This window comes from Epinephelus lanceolatus, chromosome 11, assembly GCF_041903045.1.
Source record: "Epinephelus lanceolatus isolate andai-2023 chromosome 11, ASM4190304v1, whole genome shotgun sequence".
Classification (NCBI taxonomy): domain Eukaryota; kingdom Metazoa; phylum Chordata; class Actinopteri; order Perciformes; family Serranidae; genus Epinephelus; species Epinephelus lanceolatus.
The window spans coordinates 40,589,086-40,610,770 of record NC_135744.1 but is presented as its reverse complement, the minus strand read 5'-3'; the positions used below and the strand labels follow the sequence as shown (position 1 = coordinate 40,610,770).

At 42.7% G+C, this 21,685-nt stretch overlaps 1 protein-coding gene across 2 annotated transcripts in view; it reads right to left on the bottom strand.

The window, feature by feature from the left end:
• LOC117268507 (rho GTPase-activating protein 7) overlaps positions 1–20,801 on the bottom strand; it is a 187,480-nt gene extending 166,679 nt beyond the window's left edge. For both annotated transcript variants that reach the window (XM_033645035.2, XM_033645044.2), the window contains exon 1: positions 20,565–20,801. In XM_033645035.2, coding sequence (XP_033500926.1) covers positions 20,565–20,685 — 121 coding nt within the window. In that variant the 5' untranslated portion in view covers positions 20,686–20,801. The remainder of the gene's footprint in view (positions 1–20,564) is intronic.
• Between the last annotated feature and the right edge of the window lie 884 nt (positions 20,802–21,685).

Genomic DNA, 21,685 nt, shown 5'->3' with positions numbered 1-21,685 from the left:
TGCAAAATGTGATTGTTACACTGTGAAATCATGTGGAAAGAGTTATAACTTAAAGTGACTTAAAGGGATTCTTTGCCGGCTTTGTATCCTAAAAAAGTGTGAATACACTATGGTAAACTTCATCTTACCAATGCCAAGATCTCCCCGCTCATTTCTCAGCTCAAATTTTGCTGGGTTGTTGCTCAAACTACATTGTAGTTCCGCATTTCCATATGACTGCCAACATGGACACACAGAGTATAGAAACAGATTGAGAGAGAGAGCTGCCCCCCTCTCTCTTCATCAAACTCAGACCAAATTCTTATTAAACTGTAAAACAAGGCCGTGCTGATCAAATATAAATCAAGATAAGACTATTGCGTTTTCTGTGTCTTACCTAAAATGCCTTTAGAAACATATTTCAGTCACTTTCCACAAAGGGAATATATGTCTTTAAACTTTTTATAAGTGTTCCGATGATACAATTCTATGTTAATATAAAATCTAATAAAGTTAAAAAAAAAAAAAAAAAGCATATTTCAGTGTTCTGTTGGCTGTAATACGAGAATTTGTGAACAGGAAGTGAGAGCCATACTGTTTCCTGGATTGAAAAAATGGAGGCTGAAATAAGATCAAAACGTAAAAATAAGTAGTGCTGATCAAATACTGTGTTGCCTGTTTCTTGCCTAAAATGTTTTCATTAACATATTTTACCTTACCGTTTAACTGTAATTCAAGATTGTTTGTTAAGCTCTGTTTTCTCTCCTCATGTAGCAACAGTTTCAAAAGTACTTGTGTCTTTCTACTGCATAGACAACCCAGTTTAATAAAAAGAGCATCTTTACAGCAGTGAAATACTTCTTTAAAGTAAAAGTAAACAACAAAGCCCTGAGGCCAAATTGACGGGTATGTTTGTGCAACTGTATAAAATGTATTTATGTTTTCTGTTGGTGTTAAAAGTTTGCTCTTTAACAGGCTTGTACATTTAAATGTGATAATATAAGCTTAGTGAATGCTGGAATTACAATGGGACTATCTATTGAAACCAAACCTTAAAGAGGCAACAGATAGCATTTTTGGCTATATATATCATTATGAAAAAAATGTGGGTTGCACAGGTTAGTGTCCACAGTAAAATCAGACTATCAGCGTTTATATAGGTTACTTAATGGCTTTGCAATCTTTGTAATAAGCTTCTGCCACCGGGGACGAATTTTCGCGGAAAAAATCTGCTTTACGGCAGGAAATGCGTCATGTATTGCCAAACTGGTCGGTCAGCCAGTCAGGGACTGGAGCTGGTCCTTATGAGGAGTTGGGCATGAGATAGTTGAGTCACGAGCACAATGGCAGATGGACAAAGTTTGTTTTGAAAAACAGCCTAGCAAAAGAAAAGGAGCTCCTCTGTGTGAGGAGGCAAAGAAGAGCAAAAAGGAGAGTGATAAAAGAAGAGGAAAAACAAGAGTAAACCTCAGTCAGGCGTTCAAGAGATGGAGGGAGCTCCGTGACCAAAGAGGCTTCAAAACCCATGTCCAGCTAGCTTTCTTTCTAATGGTACTGATCCATTAGAAAGAAAGCTAGCTGGACATGGGTTTTGAAGCCTCTTTGGTAACACGGCTAAATGTTAGCTAGACCAGAGAGGACTGTACTGTACTGGCTGCTAGTTCATTCCTAGCTGGCCAGCATCGCAAATCGCCACAACCAGGGAGCGGGTAGCGAGTGTTGGTCGGCTGACATCCTGGTTGCCATTCTACAGCAGCCCTCGGACAGTGATTACCCCCACCCCCTCACCGCCGCCGCCGCAGCTACTGGGCACCCAGCTTCTCCGACTGGAAGAAGTGGAGTAAAATCCTCTCCTCCGCTCCCGTTTGTCTGGTAAACGCCTCTCCTCTGTCAACACAGTCCGCCAGCAATTTAATAATATTGATGCCAGTTTTAACATTTGAATCTTTTAGTAGTAAGCCATGTTCTAAGTGGGATAATGTATAGTGAGCCGGTGACTGTTGAAAAATAACGCCGCTGCGCGTCGGGGTTCCATTCCCCTGTCGGGAGTTATTTTTCAACAGTCACCGGCTCACTATACATTATCCCTTACGTGTCTACTGTTGTTTGTACTGATGCTGTACATATTGGTATCATTTACTGTGAGCTGTTTGTACTGGTGCTGTGCATTCTGCTATAATTATTTGCATTACTATTTTTCTTCTGATAAATCTGATAATTGTTGCTTGGTCTCTTTACTCATTTATTTAGTAGAGTATCCACACACCTTCTCATTCTACATATACATAGAGGTATACTGGTGGCTTTACAGCCTACAATTTATTCATTATCTCTGATCCCATGGTCAATTTGGTCTTTGCGACAGTGCGGAGCAACACTGCTGATGCTAGGTGGCGCCAAGCTGAAAAAAAAAAAACGAATCCTATCTGTTGTCTCTTTAATGTTTTGCCTTTTGGCTATTTTTATTTATTTATTGCTACTTCTAGAATGTATAACTGTATTATTCTTTCCTTTTGCTTTAACTTGTAATTCTCCTGTGATTTTATACATTTCAACTTTTATGTGTATATTTAGACTTTTTCATCCAAATATAGGCTCAAGGTAAAATTGAGCGTTAGTTGAGGCAGGACACAGCTCACATCCCAGCTAGTCAGTTGACAGATCATGTTTCGTTTCTATGCAACCAATTGGCAAATCTCATTCAGGGTGCCCTATTTAAACTGCTTTGGCCTGCCTACTGTTGTTGCTTCCTCTGCAAGCCGCTTTTTTCTCCTCCTTTTCATGTCGTCTTTGACGTATCAGTGTCATTTCTGTTTGTCACTGATGCTGCTCTGTTCTGTTCCCAGGGAGTCTTATCTGCTGCTCTCCCTGCCTTACTGTGCATGAGCATCATAAGTGGCCGGCAGCCATTCATTTTCAATGTACGCTTGCTACGAAGGGCGTCTGAAGCATCGGCGACAGCGAGCAGCGCGATGCCAGCGACCGGAGCATCACTGTGAAGTTGAGAGACGCTCAACTTTATGCAAATGAGCAGCGATGCCACCGAAGCAGCAGCGAGCAGCAGCCAATTGCAGACCGTGATATTCCCCGTGGAGTAGCCAGGTTCGCAGGACTTGGTAGACCCAGATGGCCTGATGGTACCGAGCCCTGCGTTTCCTCAGCAAATTCACCGCTGCGATACAAAACAGGCTTCCCAAAGTGCGATCCATGGTGAAAGAGGAAGCGGAAGATGTACATGCTATATATAGACACACTTTTTCCCTCAAAAGAGCTCCCGCTTATTTACCACCAACCCAATAAGTTCCTGCTTATTATTTACAACCAATTACATTTCTCTTGGTCCTACGAGTCATCCTGTGCACAGCTGATCAGCTGAACACATCTGCAGCGCAGCTTGAAAGCCCCGCCCCTTGGCAGCCTTCTGCAAGCCCTGCCAGAGCTGCGACGCCAGCTACCTGAGCGACCGCTGGTGCTCATGACGCTTTTGGTGTGAATGCACAGTTAGGTTTTCCATGTATGCAAATGGAAGGGCAGAGAGGTGTGCTGTCTCTGCCTTAAGCTTTCTGCAAAGGCCTAGGAAAGGCAGAGAGGCCCCAGAATAGATGGTCGGCCCCTTTAAGTAGACTCCCACTCCTGAGGAGATGTGTGTTATTGTAATTAGAGCACTGAACTGATTTGTTATTTTAAAAGGGACAGAAAATGCCAACAAAACACTTAAAGGTAGAGCAAAATTGAAACAGAACACTCAGTTTCATCTCAGATTTCTACACTGTCACCAAGTTGGCAGGAACATGGTCACAATATCATTTGTACTGGCAGCTTCAATCCTGAATACTGGTTCCAATTTACAAAACCACACAGGTTCAACTTTAAAATATCTTCAGGGCTGATAAATGACAGTAAAAGTAAAATAAAACGATCTACGTGGGCCAGTATTAAAAACGTTTTGGCTCCTTATAGCGACTGCCTTGCTGTTACGTTCTATCAGGCAAGAAGAGTCTATGTTTTTTTTCTTCAACGCTGAGCTGCCCGGTCAGAGCTGTAAACAAAGCAAACAGCTCATTAGGCCGCAGGATTTACACTCAGCCTTGTCCATTAAGAGTCTAGGGGTCAGCGCTGTGTTTTGATGAAGGCAGTCACAGCCACCGAACCATTAAAGCAAACACTGGGCTCGCTGAGTTTAACAACTGTGGTTCAGCCCAGGGGTCACATGATCAGCAAAAACAGGATGTGCTGTGTTCAATGGATGTGACCCTTGACAAGTTCTAAAAACAGTGTAACACCTCTTCAATCAAGCTTGAGGAAGCTTGTTAAGAAGTCAGCCATGAGCAGTAAAGTTGGGTTATGTGTTTGCCTCATTGATTAAAATACTCTTTGGCTAAGCACAAAGTGTGGCCATAAATGCTGATTTTAAAGGCAACAGCCTGTCATGGACAGAACTTTTAAAGTGCAGCAAAGGAGTGAAGAATGTATGGTTTGTGGATCTCAAGATCCGCACCTCTTTTTTTTTCAGAACATTCAGCTTTGTTGATCAATTCAAGGTCATCACCTTCATGTTTGAGTCAAGGGATTTACCTTCTGGTTGGAAGCCAGTTGCTTCCCCAAGTGAAAGAGTTCGAGTATCTCAGGGACTTGTTTATGAATAATGGTCAGACGGAGAGTTCTCCAAGGTGATCAGTAGAGGGTCGGCAGTACTGAGAGTGCTTTTAAAGACCTTCATGTTTAAGAGGGTGCTGAAGCATAAGACAAAGGTGTTCATCACACATTCGATCTAGCTTCCAAAGTCACCTGACAAAATGAACTTTGGGTCGTAACCAAAAGAATGAGACTGTGAATACAAGAAGCTGAAATGAATTTGTTTGGATCTGGATCTCTGTCTTCCAGGAGATACAGCCTCTGCTTCTGTCTCCTTCTGTGCGTTTGTATTTTTCTCCTACCTGTACGAATGATGCTTTTGTGATTTGTTCAAGTGAGTCTGTGTAGTCTGTCCTCTTACCAGGTCTCCATGATGGACAGGACAGTTGTGTGGTCCAAGGTCCTATCTGGATGACACAAAGAATTTATGCTATCCTGTTGACAAGGGGAGTTAAATCAGAAAATGATTCTGTGTGTCACTCTAGAGAGCATGGACCAACATTTGGAGGACTTGTTGGCCAAACCAAGCAGCACATGTAATAAAACGTTTACCTTGTTCATGTTGGGAAAGGGGTCACGTACGGGATAGTCTCGATCCTCCAGAAAGATTTGGAGATTGTAGCCCAGGATAAAGATGTTTGGGCAACCCGTTTTCATTCCCAGGGTGTCAAATATGGTCAGTGGCCATCGGCATTAGATTCTGGTGCACAAGGCCCCCTTTAGCATCTGTATGAGACTTAAGAGGCTTTCATCTAACTCCATTGTAAACCCCTTCAGGGCAATGATGTAGCATAAAGAGTGAAGAAGTCCAAGTAGGGTGGGAGGGAGGAGAGGAAGGTGGGTAAAACACATGCAGGACTTTCACCCAGGAGATGGGTGTTCATGTCCAGTGTGAAACATTGAGTTAATTTTACTAACATATCTACGGAGTTCACGTCATGTATTTACATTGACATAGCTGTTAACTTACTGAAGTTACGTAACAAACACAGATATTTTAACCCAAGCCATGATCTTTTTTTTCAAAGCCAAACCAAGTAGTTTTATTAATCTAGAGAAGTTTTGGTGAAGAAACCCAGAGGAAGGAAGAAGGAACCCAGAGCATCATAGTTTGAAGCAAAGCATCACTGACCAAGCTGCTTTATTTGACAAGTGGGGTGTCAGAACGTGTCAGTCTGGGTTACCATCTTTAGCCTGCCTCCACCATGATGCAGACATGGATAAGTGGTGGGAAATGGATGAATGAATGGAAGGAAGATTACCTTTACTGTTTTTGTGTGTACCAGAAATCAAAGGTAAACTGCCAACTGCTTGTTAACTTGCCTCCACCTGCTCATCAGACATTCTCTGGGCGAACATAAAAGTTGAAAAACACAAAGCTCACTGCAATGTGCCCCAGAAACTATTAAGATCCACTCACAGGAAGATGTGGTCGATGTGGGTGTTAACAGGCTCTTGAATGGCTCAGCAAACCAAACCACTTTCTGTCTCATCCGCTGCAACATTAGAGACACATTTTCTTTTCAGCTTCAAGCAGAAAGTCAGTCATTCTCATTCTGGACAGGAAGAGCTGCTCCCTTCTTATTCTCATCTTCTCCCACTCACAGATTGCATCTTCAGAAATCAAACAATTTTTGATAAAAATGATTTGGAGGGCCCCATACGGTAAAATATTCATGAATTCTGAAAGAATGCATGCAGAGAGAAAGCTATCAGTAAAAAGGGAAATATTCTCTTAGCTGATGTTGGAGTCAAGAAACCTGAAATCTGAAACCTTTATTTTTTTTTTTGATTCCAGCTGGGGTTTTTTTTCTATTCTCCAGCAGGGGATTTTTTTCACTTCACATCTGGAAGGTTTTTTTTCCCTTTAAACTGATACGTAGCCTCGATCAGAATAGTAAAAAGCTTTCATACATGCACACACAAACACACACACATATCCACTCAGCACTCCCCTGAGCCTAACGTATAAATACAGTCAGCTTCACAGCAAACAGAGTAAGGAGGAGAAGGACAGAGGGGGCGGGTAGAGAGCAAAAGAGCAAAGTGGAGAGAAGGAAAGTTAGAAAAAGGAGGGCAGAGAAAAAAAGGATAGAGGATACTTGAAGGAAGAAAGGAAAAGAGGGAAGGCATGTGGCCCTAATGCTCAGGATGAGGTAATACCACTGGTGAAATCCAGGCAGCTATGATGAGAGACATTCAGTGTGTATATGAAGAGGGAAAGATTACTTCAGCACACCTGTACTTCATATTGCTTTCTCTTGGTAAATGCCTAGTGAATGCCAGAATGCACAAGTGTCTGACTAAACTTACACAAACCAAAACAGCTCAGAAACTGTCTTGACTGAAATGGACGCTTAACACCAAAAAAGAAACAAAGATTAAAAAAAATCTGTGAAATAAATTCAGTTGATGATGTGACTGCAACCTGTTCTCACTCTGAAGTTGTCGAAATTTGGCGCTTGGGAAGTGACCTATGGCGTCACACACAGACAAAAAAGCTGTCCTTTAACGTTGGCATGATACGCAGCTGGTTGCTGTTATAGTTTAACCTCACCCCACGATGTCAGGGGAAACGCGGTGGGACAAGAACAACAGTTAAGACGGTGAAAGTCCAAGTGGGGCAGGCAGGAGGGGTGGTGGATGGGTCCAACAACCACTGACTTTCACCCTGGGGGCTGGTGTTGGCGTCCTGTAGGGTTATAAAGCCAAACCCTGTTCTTTTCTCATAAACCAAACAATGTGTTTTTGTTGCCTAAACCCAGCCATGTTTTTTTGTTGCCTAAACCCAACCACATTTTTCTGTTGCCCAAACCCAACCACGTTTTTTTGTTGCCTAAACCAACCATGTGTTTTTGTTGCCCAAACCCAACCACGTATTTCTGTTGCCTAAACCCATCCATGTGTCTTTGTTGCCTAAATCCAGCCACGTTTTTTTGTTGCCTAAACCTAACCGCGTGTTTTTGTTGCCTAAACCCAACCATGTTTTTTTGTTGCCTAAACCTAACCGCGTGTTTTTGTTGCCTAAACCCAACCATGTTTTTTTGTTGCCCAAACCCAACCACGTTTTTTTGTTGCCTAAACCAACCATGTGTTTTTGTTGCCCAAACCCAACCATGTTTTTCTGTTGCCCAAACCCAACCACGTTTTTCTGTTGCCTAAACCCATCCACGTGTCTTTGTTGCCTAAATCCAGCAACGTTTTTTTGTTGCCTAAACCTAACCGCGTGCTTTTGTTGCCTAAACCCAACCACGTTTTTTTGTTGCCTAAACCAACCATGTGTTTTTGTTGCCCAAACCCAACCATGTTTTTCTGTTGCCTAAACCCATCCACGTGTCTTTGTTGCCTAAATCCAGCCACGTTTTTTTGTTGCCTAAACCTAACTGCGTGCTTTTGTTGCCTAAACCCAACCATGTTTTTCTGTTGCCTAAACCCAACCACGTGTTTTTGTTGCCTAAACCATGTGTTTTTGTTGCCCAAACCCAATCACGTGTTTTTGTTGCCCAAACCCAATCACGTGTTTTTGTTGCCTAAACCAACCATGTGTTTTTGTTGCCCAAACCCAATCACGTGTTTTTGTTGCCTAAACCATGTGTTTTTGTTGCACAAACCCAATCACGTGTTTTTGTTGCCTCAACCAACCATGTGTTTTTGTTGCCTAAACCAACCATGGGTTTTTTTTGCCTCAACCAACCATGTGTTTTTGTTGCCTCAACCAACCATGTGTTTTTGTTGCCCAAACCCAATCACATGTTTTTGTTGCCCAAACCCAATCACGTGTTTTTGTTGCCTAAACCATGTGTTTTTGTTGCCCATACCCAATCACGTTTTTGTTGCCTAAACCCAACCATGTGCGTATGTTTTTTTTTTAAATTTGCTGTGTTGTATCGACGTAGTGTGTTTATTTTGAAAGGGACTGTATGTTAACGTTAGTGTATTTTGAAAGAAGACAATGCATGTAACAGGCATAATTTGACACGGCGTCCCAGAACGTCAACAACCAGCGCACCCAGGGTACCTTGCACGTCGTATCTGGACATGCAAAGTCCTTGACCAAAATGTCAGTATGTGACGAGGTCGGAGTGAGAATGTGTTGGTGACTGCTACATGTGTATCTTCAAACCCTCTCCTGTCATGGCCACGCACTCTATTTCAAGATGGCAGTGTGGCTGACTTAAACTCTGGAAACAGCTTCTGGCTTTCCCTTTAAAGTCAGTGACTCTCTTTGTTATTTCTCTTCAGATCAAATAATGAATGAATGGTGAAGCCATGTTCACACTGAAACACTTCAATTCACACTGCAAGCCATAGTGCTCAAGTCAGATTAATTGCTTAGATCTGGGGGGTTTGTTTGGTGATTCACATTACTTTTTTTTAAGTGGCCAGTATGAGATGCCAATGATAACTATAGTCACAGACCTGAACTGACCCGCATGGGCAAAAGAACAACAGATGCTGTCGTATGGAAGTCAACATGGAGGCTGAGCGGTTGCAGTTTTGTTTATAAGTTGACGTACAGTGGAAGCCAACAAATCAATGAACAGATGATAACAAGGATGAGGATGAGGAGAAAGAGAGACAAATGTTTAATTATGGCTTTCTTGTGGAGCAATGGCTGCTAGCTCTGTATGGAGGTGTATGTGGATGCAGAGTCGGATCCCAGATCTTGATGTTAATGGCTTCACTGAAACAGACCTCATCCAAAATTCAAGGATGCCAAGGTCTTTCTGCTGCATCTGTCAGCGCCTCTCCACAGAGTCACGTAGAAGTTTCATGAATGACTGTTCAGACTGAGATTGCATTGCAAAAATCAGGCCTATATCTGATTCAGGACCACATGTTAAAGTGGCCCAAATCACGATTGAAAAGATGAGATTCCATGTGATTTGTGCCGTTCACACAGTTATGAGAAAAGCCGATCTGAGTCATGAATGCCCCTTTTGCCTGCAGTCTGAGTGCAGCCATACTTTCAAATATGTGCCTAGTGAATTTACTTTACTTTCACTGTTAGCGCTCCCTTGCTGATATGACCAAGCCCTTAAACTTCGCGGTAGAGAAGAGACTGTTTATTTTCTTTTTTGTTTTCACTGTTTAAACCCTGTGGCTGTCCCACGAGCTCTTCCTCACATCCTTCTGCAGCTCAGGCAGAGATGATAACACGCGCACACACACAACTGAACCATTTACCACACAAGTTGCAAGACCACGACCAAAATTGTGTGTGTGTTTGTTTGAAAGCTGATGATAAAGAGCCTCTGCCTTAGTGCGTGTGTGTGTGTGTGTGTGACTGTGTGTTTGTTATCCTCTTTCTGTCAAAGCTGCAGAGACATGAGGAGGAACTTTGTGTTTTGTGTGTGTGTGTGTGTTGGTGTGTGTGTGTTTCCCAGGTTCCCACCCCAGTTTCCCCACTCGGCTGTTTAGTTTGGCCCATCTCTGATCACTGCAGAATAAACACCAGCCTTCACACTGATTCCTTCCATCACATTTGGCTCAGAGCCTCGGTGTCTCTCTGCTCTCTCATTTTCAGTTTTAATCATCTTTATCCTCAAGAACCACTTCATTATGTAAGGCTGTTTAACTGTAAAATTATCGCATAATTAGTTGTCTGTTTATGTAAATAAATAGTGGTAGCTCCTGGGTCTCCTTCCGAAGGAGAAATGCTCTGACAGGAAATGGTGCGTTTCATGTTTTTCTGTGCTCTCTCCCAGTTTCCTTCTTGGGTGTTATAAAAAAAAACTGTTTAGTTGTTGTAGGATTCACTCAGAAAATAATTTGTTTTTCCCCCAGTATCATAAATCCATTGGTGGTAAAAGCATCCAAACAAATCAAAAGCCAAACACTGAAACACATTACAAAAATATGAAAAATGCTTAATCATTTTCTTAATGCATCAAAGTAAAAGTCTAAATTTGTCCCAGTTCTGGTTAATGTTGCTCTCAGTAAATCCTCATTAAACAGAATCAGATCATCTCTGAGCAACTTCTGGTGACCTGCAGATACGACACGTGAACAATTCAACTTGATTACCAGAGAAATTGTAATAACTGCTGAACTTCAGATCAAACTTCCTGGCTCGCCTCCCTGCTGATGTTCTGCCATGATGGCAGTTCCACATGCCAAGTGCAAAGGTTAATTGCAATCTTTTTAAGATATTATTTTAAATTCAATGGGAATAAAAAAATGTTCACTCTGTACAAGCTCTGACAGTGTGCCGCATGGTGGCCTTATAAAACCTGAACAAATACCTCCTGTCACATTAAAGTATCTGGGGAGCTTCCTTTTTCCTGCTGAAGAGCAGAAACATAATGACCTCAGAAAAATCTCTTCAAGTCTACAAAACGCTCATTTGAAATCCTTTGACATCCAACTATGACAAAACCAACAACTTAACAACAATACAGAACTAGTTTTGCTTTTTAAAAAGCTTTATATTTATCAAGTTTTACTATTAGTGATAGTTCAGCCTGATCAAACATCTCCACCTCTGGATTAAATCACAATTTGCATCTAGAGTTTCTGGAGACCGTCACCCTGTCGTATCAGCGATGAGTACGTCCAGGCGTAAGGAAAAAGTTACAGCAAAGTTTACAGTGTGTGTCTGGTACAGACTGTGTTTGGAACAGCATCGCCGCTAAGGTTTGAATGGAACACCATATTTGGGCTGTGAATTATGACAACTTTTTAAGCAGAGGAGTAAATATTAGGACGGGCTGATGAAGGAGGACGGACAGGAGATGCTCCTGTGGAGAGACTCAGAGACAGTGAGCGATGAAAGAAATGTGAAGGACAAAGCGAAAGGCCGGGATAAGGATTAGAGCAGCGAATCTCACGGGCCGTGTTCACACTGCAGCTGTACGCGGTCGTCACTCCTTGGGAGACACACAAAGCTGGTTCAGTTCACAAGAAGTTCGGTTATGAAAAGGAGAAAACAACTGTGTCATACCACCAGAGTAGAAACTTCAAGAAATCTGAGTGCAGACTGGGTCGACTCCACCACTATCACTCTCTTGTGCATTCACTCCCACTCTGAGGTGTTAGTTGGTTTATTTTATTCTTTCCAGATGGGATGAAGATAAATTACACACGCGCAGAGCGAGGAAATGTGACGTCCTCACATTATCTACTGACAAATTTATCTGTGATAGTCCGTGGGAAATCAGTTTTATCAGCTGTTCATGTCGACAAGTGTCCACACAGCTGGAAGAGATTTTTGCACAGATGCACAAACTACATATGTGCTGGCAAGTTCATGTACACAGACCCCAGTGTAGCACTGTGTGTAGAGCACAGAACTACATGTGTTTTGTAGTGTATCAGAGTTCGTCTGGCACTGACCAAAACACTTCCCTTTAAACTGAAGAATCAGAGGGAAATCATTTTATGTTGTCGACGATGACCTCGACAAGCAGTGAGCACCTCAACTGGGAACCAATGTTCAAAGCTCCAGTAGGCAACACTGTTTTGGTATAATTGAGTAAAAATGTTATAATATCCTCTAAGCATAATGTAAATCAAGTGGTCTGAGACAAACAATAAGTTTCTGCACCTCACCATGGCTCTGTGTTCAGCCTCTAAAGAATCAGTATCGTGCTGATGTGCATCAATCAATCAAAGGTCAGCTCAGACCACTGCGTTCCTATTGGCTGTTCTACTGCATATGTGCGTTCCCGTGCCGCCGGCAGAAGGGGAGAGCAAGCGGCAATGGCGAACAGTGCACCAGGTAAAATAGCTATTCCAGCATTGGCTACAAGTGCCTACACGGCTAAACAACCCAAAAAAAGGATGACAGAACTCGGTTCCCCGGAGCCCCAGAGGGAGGGGAAGGGTGAGGTGGGGCCGGGCCCAGCCGTAGGGCGCGAGGGTCGGCCATGGGAGCGGAGCCGAGGGCTCTCCGCGGAGAGCGAGAGCCGAGCCTCGGGAGTATGTGCGGGTTCGCGAGGGAGGGATGGGGAGGGCTGCTGCACGGTGAGGGAGAGCCGAGGCTCCCAGAGAGGGAGAAATAGAACCAAGTAGGATAAAATACTTACGTGCTCGTCTGGTAGGAGGGGCTCAGGGCGGAGACGAACGAAACCTAACTCAGATGAGACTCAAAAATCAACCGTTTTCAGGCTTTCTACCTACTGCAGCTTTAAATACCATAAAAGAAAATGACTCTTTTTCTTGATCTAACAGTTTTGACTATCATCCTTATTGGTTATGATTTTCAGATTTGTGCTCCTTTTTATTCTCTTGAAAAAAAAGTGTCTTTTTTAGATCATATGGCTAAACTGGCTGAGGTTTATTTGAGTGACCCTTGTGGGCAAGATATCTATGAAAACAAGTCTTTCATTGTGTTTAAAAAATCCTTTAAGTTGGGTAGTGACCGGAAGAATGAGATCGCAGATACAAGCAGATGAAATTAGTTTCCTGCACAGGGTGGCTGGGCTCAGCCTCACAGATGGGGTGAGGAGTTCAGACATTCAGAGGGAGTTCAGAGTAGAGCTGCTGCTGCTGCTTCCTGTCGAAAGAGGCCAGTTGAGGTGATTTGGACATCTTATCAGGATGCCTTCTGTGTGACTGGTAGGGAGCCCCGGGGAAGACCCAGAACACGCTAGAGGGATTATATATCTCAATTGGCCTGGGAACACCTCAGGATCCCCCAGGAGGAGCTGGAGAGTGTTGCTGAGGAGGGGAACGTCTGGAATACCTTGCTCAGCCTATCGTCCCCATGACCCAGCCCCTGATAAGCAGATGCAAATGGATGAATGGATGGATTTTAGGTTACACTGCGACCAGATGCTGGTTCTTTTCTAGAAAATGTTTGCCTGCGAAGAGCTTACCTCACCTCTTTAAGTGTTTGTAAGATGATTGTTTTGGCAATAAGATAGTAAAGCCTAAATGTTTGGGTTGGTGTGGATGATCTGACATAAAATGTGTCTCAAAATTAACTATCACCTTTACCTTTCCTTTTAGTTCATCTTTGGACTTTTGCTTTAATGCCATGGGTTGTACAGCCCTAAGTTAAATTTAATGGAATTAATTTATACTATTGATTGAAAATTGTGATGTAAGTAAAAAAAAGGGTTTCAACAAGCATTTAATTTGAGAAAATCAATCTGTCGCCAACTTGTTGCTAATGGGGCGTTACTGATTTTACTTGGGTTAGATTTGATGCTATCTCTCTTAATGCATGTTAATCAGATAAAATGGTTTTCACAGCATATGGAAATGACTGGAAATCAATCAGCTGGACAGATTTATGTAAAGTACACACAGTTTAATGCAGAACCATTGCTGTGATTCTTTTACAAAACTCCCCCTCTCTCTGTTTCTCTTTGCTGTGTGTACAGTACAGGCCAAAAGTTTGGACACACCTTCTCATTCAATGCGTTTTCTTTATTTTCATGACTATTTACATTGTAGATTCTCACTGAAGGCATCAAAACTATGAATGAACACATGTGGAGTTATGTACTTAACAAAAAAAGGTGAAATAACTGAAAACATGTTTTATATTCTAGTTTCTTCAAAATAGCCACCCTTTGCTCTGATTACTGCTTTGCACACTCTTGGCATTCTCTCCATGAGCTTCAAGAGGTAGTCACCTGAAATGGTTTCCACTTCACAGGTGTGCCTTATCAGGGTTAATTAGTGGGATTTCTTGCTTTATCAATGGGGTTGGGACCATCAGTTGTGTTGTGCAGAAGTCAGGTTAATACACAGCCGACAGCCCTATTGGACAACTGTTAAAATTCATATTATGGCAAGAACCAATCAGCTAACTAAAGAAAAACGAGTGGCCATCATTACTTTAAGAAATGAAGGTCAGTCAGTCCGGAAAATTGCAAAAACTTTAAATGTGTCCCCAAGTGGAGTCGCAAAAACCATCAAGCGCTACAACCAAACTGGCACACATGAGGACCGACCCAGGAAAGGAAGACCAAGAGTCACCTCTGCTTCTGAGGATAAGTTCATCCGAGTCACCAGCCTCAGAAATCGCAAGTTAACAGCAGCTCAGATCAGAGACCAGATGAATGCCACACAGAGTTCTAGCAGCAGACCCATCTTTAGAACAACTGTTAAGAGGAGACTGCGCCAATCAGGCCTTCATGGTCAAATAGCTGCTAGGAAACCACTGCTAAGGAGAGGCAACAAGCAGAAGAGATTTGTTTGGGCCAAGAAACACAAGGAATGGACATTAGACCAGTGGAAATCTGTGCTTTGGTCTGATGAGTCCAAATTTGAGATCTTTGGTTCCAACCGCCGTGTCTTTGTGAGACGCAGAAAAGGTGAACGGATGGATTCCACATGCCTGGTTCCCACTGTGAAGCATGGAGGAGGAGGTGTGATGGTGTGGGGGTGTTTTGCTGGTGACACTGTTGGGGATTTATTCAAAATTGAAGGCACACTGAACCAGCATGGCTACCACAGCATCCTGCAGCGACATGCCATCCCATCCGGTTTGCGTTTAGTTGGACGATCATTTATTTTTCAACAGGACAATGACCCCAAACACACCTCCAGGCTGTGTAAGGGCTATTTGACCAAGAAGGAGAGTGATGGAGTGCTGCAGCAGATGACCTGGCCTCCACAGTCACCGGACCTGAACCCAATCGAGATGGTTTGGGGTGAGCTGGACCGCAGAGTGAAGGCAAAGGGGCCAACAAGTGCTAAACACCTCTGGGAACTCCTTCAAGACTGTTGGAAAACCATTTCAGGTGACTACCTCTTGAAGCTCATGGAGAGAATGCCAAGAGTGTGCAAAGCAGTAATCAGAGCAAAGGGTGGCTATTTTGAAGAAAGTAGAATATAAAACATGTTTTCAGTTATTTCACCTTTTTTTGTTAAGTACATAACTCCACATGTGTTCATTCATAGTTTTGATGCCTTCAGTGAGAATCTACAATGTAAATAGTCATGAAAATAAAGAAAACACATTGAATGAGAAGGTGTGTCCAAACTTTTGGCCTGTACTGTAAATGTGTGAGTGTGCTTCAGGATTATGAAGCACAGGATTACATAATTCATCTCAGCCAATCAGTGAGCATGACTGCTCTGCCGTCATATGTTGATTAAATCCAAACACACACACGCACGCACACACACACACACACAGATGTAAGTGTACACACAGCTGGAGCAAGGTATCAGCTCTCACAGGAAAAGCAGAACCAGCTGTCTGAATTAAACACACACACACACACACACACACACAGAAAACAAAATACCGTTCCCACACATACACACGCATGCACACACTTAACAGACCGGCACACACACATACACACAGGTAGTCAAAGAATCAGAGGTATTCCTTGAGGTTTAAGAAGCTCTCGGTGAGCCTGGACGTCAACAGACAGAAGAAGGATTATTCAACTTTTCAGTTTATCACTGACTTTCATTTAAACCCCTGAAGGTAGCTGTTTGAATTTTGCAGCATCGTGACTAAAAGCTTCTCAGCTTAGAAACCTGCCTCACCAGTCCTGCAGTCTGCTGATATATTACACATAGTACACTCCATACTCTGTGTGGGTGTGTGTTTACGGGAAACTGTGAATTGGGGAGATTTTTACAGTGAAAAACTTCACATTGTCGGGGTCATCAGAGTTTAGCTATGAGAATCAGCACACGCATATGAGGTTTCATTTTGGCCGTATTCCCTTCCATAAGAGGCTAGTTCTGACATGGTTTCAGGGTTAAGATCAAGGCACCAGATCTGACTGGTGGACAGTCGAAGAGCTTCAGGAAACCACGTCCACCCTAGCCTTTCCAACGTATGTTAAGGGAAAGGTTACACCTGACACTCCAGCACCTTTCCAAGTCTTACACTCCAATATTCACATACACTTAATGCTGTGTGTAGATAAGAATGTGATAAAATGGCAGCTTTCCTGGAGAGTGGACATACACTGGGAAAGAAGACAGAAATGTGTTCTGACCACAGACTGTATAAAAATGATGGACAAAGCCATCATGATGTCACCCATTGGTTTATGACTCCTGTTTTGAAGACCCAAATCTGGCTTTTTAGCTTTGGCCGTCTTGGATTACTGGAGCTAGAAGTGACAAATTTGGACGAGAGGGTGGAGCTGCAGAGGAGCGAGGGGTGGATCTAACTGAGAAGCCAGGGACACAATCAGTAGACAGTCTATCACTCACATCCAACCTTAATTGTGCGTAACAATTACAGGTGAGGGAAAAATTGATACAGCGTAGTTTTGCAATATTTTTGTGTGGCAATATCGTATCTTCACACAGTGCCAAGTATCGACTTTTTTATTAAATAGATTTAAATATGAAATACTTGAATAATAAAATCAATTGCTATTTTAGTTCACTAGATACATTTTGTTTGATAAAAACTGATTGAAGAGCCATGAACAGACTAAAAACTAAAAAAAAATTGCAATATATTTCATTAAGCCTATGGTGATTCCCACCCCTAATTACAATATACCTTAACTAAATGTAAACAGGTGAATTCTATAAAAATTCTCCCCTTGTTCAGATGACGTGAAGGGGAAATTAGTTATAGAGATCGAAACCATTTTTTGTACCAGGCTGTACACTAGGGCTGTAGTCAACCAAAGAAAATCTTGGTCGACTAAAGTCGCACATAACCTTCAACTAATCGATTAGTCGTTGGAAGAAAAAAAATCTGCACATTATTTTTACTTCTGTGGTGGTGTGTCTGTGTCACTCTGCAGTTACACCTCCAAAACACTAGTTGGCGGTGGAGGACTGTGTTAAGTGCTGTAAAGTTTAGTTCAAATCAAACTTTATTTATTTAGTTGATTCAAAACACACATTAAACACACATTAAACATGGCTTAATAGAGACAATGTCAAACACAAGTACACAAATCAGCTTCACTATAACTCACAGCATTCACAAACACTTGTCTTTATCTGGACACATTTCCCCCACAAATACAACATGCTAACGTTATTAGCACAAGTCTATGGCATTTTACATTGTATAAATTAGCCTAGCGTCTAGCGATCTTTTCCTCTTCTCATATAAAGCCTGGGACAACAGCAACATGTAACAAAGGTAACGGTACATTTGGCTCCATTACAGCTCACAACATTCACCGACAAAACAACTGTCACACTAAATACATTTTCCAAGCAAATACAACATGCTAATGTTATTAGCGCCAGCCTATGGTATTTTACGTTGTATAAATTAGCCTAGTGACGAGCGGAGATTAACTCTGCTCATATGAAGCCAGGATAAATCCCTGAAGGATAAATCACACACAAGACTTAAAATGCTATTTTTACTGTCTTCACAATTTATTATTTCTTATCTGTGAAATACAAGTAAATACAAGCTTCGTTTCCACTGAGGGAAATGGTTTCAGCTTATAGAAACTGAGAGGAGGTCTGTGTCACCACGACCTTGAGCATAGGGTGGGCGAGTTCAACTTTCTGTCAACAATGGCGGTGTAACGTACCTGTCCCCCCACCACAGGAAATAATGGATTAATCCTGGAAAGCTGCTGATGTAGCACTTTTCTCCTTATGAAAGTAACACGGCGATTATTCGACCAATGAGAATTTGGTCGGACGAGAGCATAGCGACCAAATATTCGACTTGTCGACCAGGAGACTACAGCCCTACTGTACACGTTTCTTTTTGTTGGACACTCTAACATGAGTGTCTGTGGGGATTGACTTGCTTTTGGAGCCAGCCTCTAGTGGTCATTCAAGGAACTGCAGTATTTGGCACTTCCTTGTTGGCTTTATTTTTCAGTCCCTGAGGTTGCTACTTGGTCCCACCAAGCATACATGTGTCAACCCGCTGCCTGAGTACAGACTTACATAGGAACAATGGGTGCTTTTGAAACGTCACACACTAATGTTTTTAAGAGAGTTTGCTACTGATCAACAGCAATAATCCACCTGTCAAATTTAACCAAAGTTAATGCAGAAGCTCAGTGTATCAAATTAAATCACAATGTTTCCATTCAAATGAACAGAGGACATTATTCAGCTCTGAAGTTCAGTTGAATCTCTAAAGGCTTCTATTTTTTTTTTTTTTTGGATCCTTTCCTTTTATTGGTGACGACATATTTCCCAGTTCTCTGTTTTACATTTATACAGCCCCACACGTTTACACTGGAGACTTGCTCAGCACCTGGCGGCAGCAGGTAGAGGCAAAGTGTCGCCCTCTGGGTCACCTTGACATTTTCACAGCCAGTTCAGTGAATTAACCTTTCAGTCACAAGCTCCCCTAACAAGCCCACAGTCTCACACACATACACACACAAGCAGAGGCCACAAACCTATCTCCAGGGAAATAAAACAAAACCATTCCCTGCAGCTGCAGTTTAACCACACACCAGTTTCTCACCACACACACCACAGCTCTGTGTCCCAGGCCCACTGTTCGACTGAAACCTGCTTTGTGTTAATAGTGATGAAACACCGCCAGGCGACTGCTGAGGAGTTCTGAGCGTCATACCCGGGACCTCCTGACCTCTCAGGATCTGTCAGATGGCGAGAGACTTAACAGCTATCAGTGTGGAGAACATGCTGAGATTGCTTGGAGCCGAGGAGTCCATTTAACACTCTGAGTATCAACATGTGAGCCACCCTCACAGTGTGCAACAAACACTGGAAAAAACTCGGCTTCAATGAGACGTGAAACCACAATCAGTCACAGCTACAGCTCACGTTCTAGTGGTTTTGTGGAGCTGCCTTGCAACTACATGATGGACAGTAACAAGCAGGAGCTGACCAGGATATCATACCAGCTCCTGAAAGTGGTTGGAGAGATATCAAAGGATAAGACTGATGTTACTGAATCTTTCTATTAACATCAACAAACCCCCTGGGAGACTTAAACTAACAATAATTTAATTCTCCTAACAAGAAGCCAAAGCCTGATGCAGCTCATGTCTCCATGCCATTGAAGCCCACTGTTTCCAGAATCTATTAAAACCTCTTGTATTCAATTACACCAAGAACAACTACCCTCCACCTGTCCATTTTTTATGCTGAAAGGTACAGACCTGTGAGATTAATGTAACTTCACAGCAAAATAATGGTTCGGCTAAGATGGGTATTTCAGTGGTTACCAAGCAAATTATAAATGACTTCCAAAAGCGCTCTGTCTGATCAAGGCCCAAAGAGCCACTCTCTTACTTCATGTGACATATTCTGTCATTGGAATCAACAAGGCTGAAACAACTGCAACCACACTTTCAATCTCTGACAGCAGCTCAATGTCAAGCAGACATCACTGGTTCCACCAACTCTTCCATAAAATGTCTTGACCTTTTGCACCTCCAACAAACGACTCGAAAGAGATGGATTTTGTATTGAACTTCAGCTGCAGGAGCGATGGCAACTGTTCAGCAGCAACTAGATCACAATTGGTTATTTTCTGATGTCAGCTGCAACAGTTTTTTGTTGCGTATCACACTGGGCTGCCGAAATCAGTCAGTACAGGAGATGTTGAAGCAAGTTTCAAGGTCCAGTATCAGTTTGTACAACTTTTGTTTCTCATCAGGAGTGACATCATTTTTTTAAATGACAGATTAAAACAAATGTTCAAGAAAAATGAGGAGCTTCAGTGACCTGATTGAGCAAATTGACGCAGGCAGCAATATTTTATGACCCTGGGCCAGAGCTCTGCTTCCAAGTTTGTGCAGAAAACATCAACAAAACATTAGAGGCAACAATTAAAGTGTCACAGGTGCTCCATTTGATTCACTGGAGTAGCCAACGACTGACATTCCCAGAAAGTACACTACATCACCTCAATATTAATACTATCAAATAACATACACTACAGAAGACTTTAACCTCATCTTCCATTCCTAATGTCAATGTCTTGAATCACACTGAGTTGCAGAAAACCCTCTACTGCTATCAAGATGCTGCTGCAACCTTGTGTAAACTCCCCTCTCCAAGATGCCAACCAGCTGAATAATCAACATCCACATCATATCCTAACTCACCCGACAGCCGCCTCTCCCTCACGCTCTTCCAGAAGACATCCCAAGCCTTATTGGTGGAATCTTTGACATGCTCGCTGAAGGATCTCCGCAGTGGAGTTTTTACCGCTGACGTCTGAGCCATATTCCACAAGTTCAACAGTTACATATTCCCGCTGAAAAACCCTGCGCTTGTGAAGAGTTTCTAACCCATGTGGGCAACGCTCGCTCCGCCACAGCTCATGCCGAGGCTGTGTTTGACTTAAGAGTTCAGCAAAGTGAGGGAGGAGGGGGAGGAGGAGGAGGAAGAGGAGGCAAGGGGGCTGACACTTGATGCAAAAAGTCTGCATGTAATTTGTGAAACACCCCTGTCCTCTCCCTCCCCACATCTCCCTCCTCAGAAAGTTGTGTATGTGTGTTTGAGGAAGGGTGAGTAAGAGAAAATGTGTGTGAAGAACTGTTTATGAGGATGAACAAGCTATTACGTGTGTGTGAGTGTACATCTGTGTGTTTTCAAGGGGATGAACGTGAAGCAGAGCGAGTGTTATTCTTTTGTGTGCGTGTGTTTGTGTGGGAAGTTAAAGGATTTGGCCCAGACTGAAGAGAGGAAATGACATCTAACCTGGGTTAAAGACATCAGCAGCACACACACAGATGGAACCAGAGACGCACTCATGTTGTAAACACAAACTTGAATTCTTTCTCCTTTACACACACACAGCCGCTGATATAAGACTTAAGACTTGTCGAGTCCAACTGAAACCATGAAAAGGCTTGAGACCTGAGCACTGAAAGCAAAAATGTTCAGGTGTCAGTCAGTGATTGCAGGAGGGGGACTTGGACTTGGACCCAACTCCCAACTTTACTGGGTTAAGACAGACTTCAGACTCAAAGAAATGTAGAGGAACTTCATAGTTAAAGCTCTGTGTGAATGAGTGAAGAAGAATTGTTTTGAACCCTCTTAAACAATGTGCTGCACATGAGGAAGAACCTGAGGCAGGGAAATCTGGGAAAGTCTTATAAAGTCCTAGCCCCTCCCATCTGTCAGATGCAGCCAGTTAGCTTTAAAGGGGACCTATTGTGCTTTTCCTTATTTTATGTCATATGTTACCCTTCTGTGTGGAGTTTGCATGTTCTCCTCATGT